This window comes from Salmo trutta, chromosome 19, assembly GCF_901001165.1.
Source record: "Salmo trutta chromosome 19, fSalTru1.1, whole genome shotgun sequence".
Classification (NCBI taxonomy): Eukaryota; Metazoa; Chordata; class Actinopteri; order Salmoniformes; family Salmonidae; genus Salmo; species Salmo trutta.
In genome coordinates this window covers 26,819,894-26,826,258 of record NC_042975.1, presented here as the reverse complement: position 1 = coordinate 26,826,258, position 6,365 = coordinate 26,819,894, and the positions used below count along the sequence as shown (strand labels likewise).

The 6,365-nt window shown below is 43.2% G+C and overlaps 1 protein-coding gene across 1 annotated transcript; it reads right to left on the bottom strand.

Moving 5' to 3' along the window:
- Positions 1–2: 2 nt before the first annotated feature.
- On the bottom strand, positions 3–6,044 carry LOC115154260 (spindle and kinetochore-associated protein 2). Its single transcript, XM_029700298.1, has 6 exons — positions 5,939–6,044; positions 2,798–2,887; positions 2,419–2,595; positions 2,245–2,316; positions 836–878; positions 3–559 (listed from the first exon to the last, which is right to left on the bottom strand). The coding sequence occupies exons 1-6, from the start codon at positions 6,029–6,031 to the stop codon at positions 549–551; spliced, it is 486 nt and encodes a 161-aa protein (XP_029556158.1). The 5' UTR covers positions 6,032–6,044; the 3' UTR covers positions 3–548.
- Positions 6,045–6,365: the final 321 nt, after the last annotated feature.

Genomic DNA, 6,365 nt, shown 5'->3' with positions numbered 1-6,365 from the left:
TACCTGAGGGAATATTTCATTTTAATGAAGCATCATAATACATTGACGTTCTAGACAAGACGTACAGTTGGAAAGTAATCAGCTGAATTCAAATCGTTAACATATTTACAGGTGAAACGCATTCAACTGATGCATTAGTCAGAGAACCCTCAATATGATCAAAAATAGTACATCTAATTTACAATATGGCCCACCACCTTCCACTTACAGCACCTCACATTGTGGTGAGTTGGTTCCATCTGGAGTTCTTGCTTCTGGTCAATTCCTTCAGATTGTGGTGTCATTTTAAAATAACTAGCAAAATAAATCAAACCACAGCATAAGTAGGCATCAGAACCCTTCAAATAGGCTAACGTTACTAGACAATGAGAGATGGGCAGAATCAGTCACTTTTGCTGTGGGGTCTATCTTAAACAGTCTCAGCTGTGCCAGTTCCCCGCTCATTAGCAGGCAAACATGCCCTTGTCCAGCTCAATGACAGAGATGCTGCAACGTCTTCAGCTTGGCATCGCTAACCTTCATGTTCATCTGCTTCATCTTCTGCAAACTCAGGGCACCACTGGAGAAAGATTGGCAAAGTTAGAGCTTGCACAAAATGCGTACACCTTCCTAAGTATTCATATGACACGGGGTCTGACTCTGGTCCACAAGTTAACCGACATTCCTGCTGCTTGTGTTGCCTTGACACAACTGGGGGTTTCTGTGTTAAGGGTCATGCGTCTTGGGAAAAACGTGACTCGTCGGACCGTTTTTTTTTTTTTAGGGAGAAGTGCTCATGCAGCTGCTTGTAGAAGGCGTTGGAGAAGAGTGTTAATTGGGGTTAACCATTACTTACACTGAGGCTGCTCTTGGGCTGAAGGCTCCATAGACATCAGTAACTGAACAGACAAACATTGGCATATTAGTTATTACAATGTGTATATCTCACTGAACAAAAATATAAAAATGCAACATGTAAAGTGTTGGTTTCATGAGCTGAAATAAAAGATCCCAGGAATATTTGCCAGATAATTTCATGTTCATATCTCTACCATAAGCACCTCTGTCATTTTAGAGAATTTGGCACTACATCCAACCGGCCTCAACCACAGACCACGTATGATAACCAGGTGTAACCGCGCCAGCCCAGGACCTCCACATCCGGCTTCTTCACCACCCCGGATGAAACGGTTCGCACAAAATGTCAATTGTCTCAGAGAAGCTCATCTACGTGCTCGTTGTCCTCACCAGGGTCTTGACCTGACTGCAGTTCGGCATCATAACCGACTTCAGTGGGCAAATGCTCACCTTCGATGGCCGCTGGTATGCTGGAGAAGTGTGCTCTTCACGGATGAATCCCGGTTTCAGCTGTACTGGGCAAATGGCGTGTATGGCAAAGCAGTTTTATGTCAACGTTGTGAACAGAGTGCCTCGTGGTAGTGGTGGGGTTATGGCTTGGGCAGGCATAAGCTACGGACAACGAACAATTGCATTTTATCGATGGTAATTTGAATGCACAAAGATAGTGATGAGATCCTGAGGCCCATTGTGTCATTCATCCAATGCCATCACTACCTGTTTCAGTATAACGCACAGCCCCACAGTGCAAGGATCTATACACAGTTCCTGGAAGCTGAAAATGTCCCAGTTCTTCCATGGCCTGCATACTCACCTGACATGTCATCCATTGAGCATGTTTGGAATAATCTAGATCGACAGCGTGTTCCAGTTCCTGCCACTATCCAGCAACTTCACACACAGCCATTGAAGAGTGGGACAACATTCCACAGGCCACAAACAGCCTGATTAACTCTTTGCAAAGGAGATGTATCGCAATGCAGGAGGCAAATGGTCGTCACACCAGATACTGGTTTATTTGATCCACAACCCTACTTTGTTTTTACGGTATCTGTGACCAACAGATTCATATCTGTATTCCCAGTCATGTGAAATCCATAGATTAGGGCTTAATTTATTTATTTCAATTGACCAATTTCCTTATATGAATGTGGCAAAATCTTTTAAGTTGCATGTTGCGTTTTATATTTTTGTTGAGTTTACAAGATGACCATAACATTTCACGTAAGTTGAGATCCTGAGCAGTCAAGCTTCATATTTCTCTGAATGGCAAGATATGTAAAATTGGACTATAAAAAGCAGTGCACATACAATGGCATAGATGGTGTTACACGGAATGACACCTGTCAAAAATAGTTGCTCTGCTCCTGTATGCAATGACACCTTAGCGTGAGCAAATGGCCTTACCTCTGTGTTTTGATTGACTGATAAACCAAGGAAATCTGCAGACTCCTGTTCCATCTCAGTCAGTGGTGGAATCTACAAACAGTACAAATTCTCAATTGCACATGATTTTGCCACCCTTTAACTTTGAAAAGTGCCAATTGACATTGTCGGAGGTACGTGGAGGGAATGGGCTACCTCAACGTCAGCAGTCTGCTGTAACTGTTGCACCAGCTGCACAGTGGTGTCGAGGTGTGCTTGAATGGAGTCCATTGACTGCTTCTGCTCGGCTGCAATCTCCTGCACTTGTGTGCACAAGGCCGCATGCCTCACCTTGATGGCAGACAGGTTCTCCAGCAGCTTCACAGGGTTTTCCTGTGGTCAGACACAACGAGTCAGTCATTGATTTGACAGACTGTTGGGTAAATCGACAAATGGAGACATCCGTCTGCATGGCAGAAGTTCAAAGATTTATAAGACAGCATTGCCTTCCGTGGATGGAGTGGAAAGGTGTTGGGTGATTGGTATGAGGACATGTTTTGTAACTAAGTACTGTGGCATCCATGTATGTATTCACCTCTGCTTTACCGTTCACTGGAGCACTTGTCAGGAATTCCAGCCTCAGCCGTTTCTCCATGTACTCCATGTCAGCCTCTGCCTTCTGGAACTGAAAGAATAGTTGGTTTAGTGTACTGCAAGTCTGACAGAGTGGAGTAGTCCCTACGCCTTACAACACACAAATCATTGCATGTACAGATCTGCACAACTATGAAGATGAACAAAATGTGCAAAAAAGTTCAGTCACATCTTTCCAAGACTTCAGCCACAAAATTGTTGCCTCACAAAAGGTGTATTAAATGGTCTTGAGATGCATAGTGCCTTCAGTAAGGCTTTAACCCAAAAACTGAAGCCCTATAAGCAATATTGCACTACTCTGAACAAAGTGGACAGCAGAGACAATACTGATAGGGTTCCAGGACTTGTCAATTTTGTGATAAAAAATAAAATAAAATAAAAATTAAATAGGTTTGAGGTCAGTTGGCACAACACATTCAGAAAAAGAACTTCTGGGAGAAGCAAAAGTAATTTCATTTTTGGACAAGTTTAGGTAGATCCTCCTCCTAAAGAGAAATGGAAGCTGACTGACGGGACATTAAAGTTCCAGACTTGCTTTGATAGATTGCAAGTGAGGGAATGACTTGAAGAGTAAAATTATTGCATAGTTGGCCTGCATTTAAATCATGCTCAGGAACTTTGGCGAATAGTAAGTATGTTGTTTCAAACCTCCCGCTCTGGATGTGTCAATGTGTAGTTCATACATGCAGAATTGCCGTTTTACCTGAATTAGCCACAAAATCCCTAGTTTGAAAGCAACTGTTTACTGGAAGCTATCCAGCGCTATTTTGCTTACATTTCCCCCCCACGTGGGCCAGCCCCCTAGCAATTTGACTTCCAGCCAATGAGATTCAGCCACTCGAGTGACAGCTAACAAAGAGTGATGACGTGGTGCACATAAAGTATGTGGACACCCCTTCAAATTTGTGGATTTGGCTATTTCCGCCACACCCATTGTTGACAGGTGTATAGAATCGAGCAGACAGCCATGCAATCTCCATAGACAAACATTGGCAGAGGAATGGCCTTAGTGAAGAGCTCTGACTTTCAACGTGGCACTGTTGTAGGATGCCACCTTTCCAATAAGTAAGTTGGGAAAATGTCTGCCCTGCTAGAGCTGCCCCGGGCAACTGTAAGTGCTGTTATTGTGAAGTGGCAACTTCTAGGAGCAACAACGGCTCAGCCGCAAAGTGGTAGGCCACACAAGCTCACAGAACGGGACCGCAGTGTGCTGAACTGTGTAAAAATAGTCTGTCCTCGGTTGCAACACTCACTACCGAGTTCCAAACTGCCTTTGGAAGCAAAGTCATCACAATTTTGTGGCAAGTTTGGGGAAGGCCCTTTCCTGTTTCAGCATGACAATGCCCCTGTGCACAAAGCAAAGTCCATACAGAAATGGTTTATCGAGATCGGTGTGGAAGAACTTGACTGGCCTTCACAAAGCCCCGACCTAAACCCCAATTCACCTTGGGATGAATTGGAACGCTGTCTGCGAGCCAGGCCTAATTGCCCAATATCAGTGCTCGACCTCATTAATGCTCGTGGCTGAATGGAAACAAGTCCCCACAGCAATGTTCCAACATCTAGTGGAAAGCCTTCCCATTAGAGTGGAGGCTGTTATAGCAGCAAAGGGGGAACCAACTCCATATTAATGCCCATGATTTTGGAATGAGATGTTCAACAAGCAGGTGTCCACATACTTTCATGTAGTGTATGTGACGTAGTACACAATTTTCAGGGACCACTTTTGGCTTGAGCGCTACTTTCATAACTACAGCTGAAAAGTATACAACAGTACCGGATAATAAGATCAAGGATCTTCACTGTAGATTTTAAACTAAAAAATAACAAATGTTTAATTAAACAACCCACCCTGCTCAGCCCTTCCTTGGGGTGCACTGTTATTCAGCACATACTGTTTCAGTAAACCCCAGAAGAGTTCCCAGAATTTTGCACTTGAGGGTACCAGCTTTCAACACATTGGTGTACAATTGTTGCTGCTTCCTGTGTCAGTGATCTTTGCTGTTTTCAGACGCTTTGACAATACTATTGCACTGCTAGCTGTCCAATACAGTAGTGCAATGAAGTCAGAGCACCTGCAAACAGCTTTGTTACCAAAGGTTCACAGCTACACCTTGTAAAACCTATCATAGGGAATCATCCCTGGCCAATGCCCTTTTAACATTGCACTGCTTCATTGAAGGGTCACCAGTAGTACAATACAAAAGGGGCACTGGACAGACAAACAATGGATTCCTCTTTATCCTGTTCGTTGTCAGTCCTGAAGGAAAAATAGAGACAGCCAACCTCCTGTCAAACTAAAGAAAGAATTAGCTACATGACAAACTTGAATTTGATTAGCTGGGCCAGATCAAGTTATGATTAAATATTATTTGGTGAATCAAATTAAATCTAAAACTACATTAGAAATAGTTTAGCAATCCAGTGATCTTCTGCAGTGACAAACAAACAAGTGCAGCCAAGTGACTTATGGGAGCCGAATAATAAAACGTACTACATGTAACGTTATTCAATTATGTTACGTATCAGGTTAATGTTAAGTTTCATACTGTAGCTAGCTACGTTTACTAGACGCCGTGATTGTGAGCTGCAACTCAATGGTCAACAACCAATTTTTACAACTTTGATACCGTGAAAACTCGCTATTAAACATCAACGGTCACCTACAGCGCGCAGGCGGGGACACGGAATACGGCCTCTTCGCAGGCGCAGTCTAGTACTCGCTGTCCTCATTGTGAAACGTGTAGCAAACAAGCTAACTAACTAAACACTGAAGTGGCCAGAGCGCCATGGAAAAGCGATTATTTTTGTTTGTCTTGTGGTGTTCTTAGCGGAAATACTCGCATATTATGTTCGTGTTTTTCCTTTCCTGGAAAATAATCAATTCCGATTAGAATGACAGAACATTTGAATTTAGATCCTCGCTACAGTAACCCACTAGCTATATTGCCGTTTTTCACGCACATGTCATTTGCTCAAACAGCTCATTTGAGACCACAGAATACAATTTATCTAAAGACCAGGAACGTAGGTCTACTTCAGCTGCTTTAGAAATAAATCTGGTTGATAAAACACAGCTTACCATCGCCTCCAGTTTATCAACTGCAGTCTCCATGTTAAATAGTTTACATTCCCCAGGCAGCCCCGTGAATATAAAGCCACTGGTCTGGTTCATGTAAAGCCTGCTGTGATTGGTTACCTGTTAGGAATAGTGGCCGCAGATTGGTCAATTGAGCGGCACCGCAGTAGGGGGAAAAAGGGGGAGTTCATAAAATGGCGTTCTGGGTGATGGATTTACTGATGTATAATAAGAACTGGAGACTGCCTTCAAGATGTCCGACCGTTGTTTTCAAATTAATCTACTCATGTTCCATCACTAGAATAACAACTGGTTCGCATTCGCCGATTCATGGACTGGCTATACTTCTTCTTCGATGTTTAACGGCGGTTGGCATCCAATATATGTTGATTTATCGCCACCTACTAGACTGGAGTTAAACACCCTTTTT

Coding starts and splice junctions, on each gene's coding strand:
- LOC115154260 (XM_029700298.1), bottom strand. CDS start 6,031: ATGAACCAGACCAGTGGCTTTATATTCACGGGGCTGCCTGGGGAATGT. Junction 2,888..5,938: donor TTGATAAACTGGAGGCGATG/GTAAGCTGTGTT, acceptor CTATTCTTTCAG/TTCCAGAAGGCAGAGGCTGA. Junction 879..2,244: donor CAGTCAATCAAAACACAGAG/GTAAGGCCATTT, acceptor TTGTCTGTTCAG/TTACTGATGTCTATGGAGCC.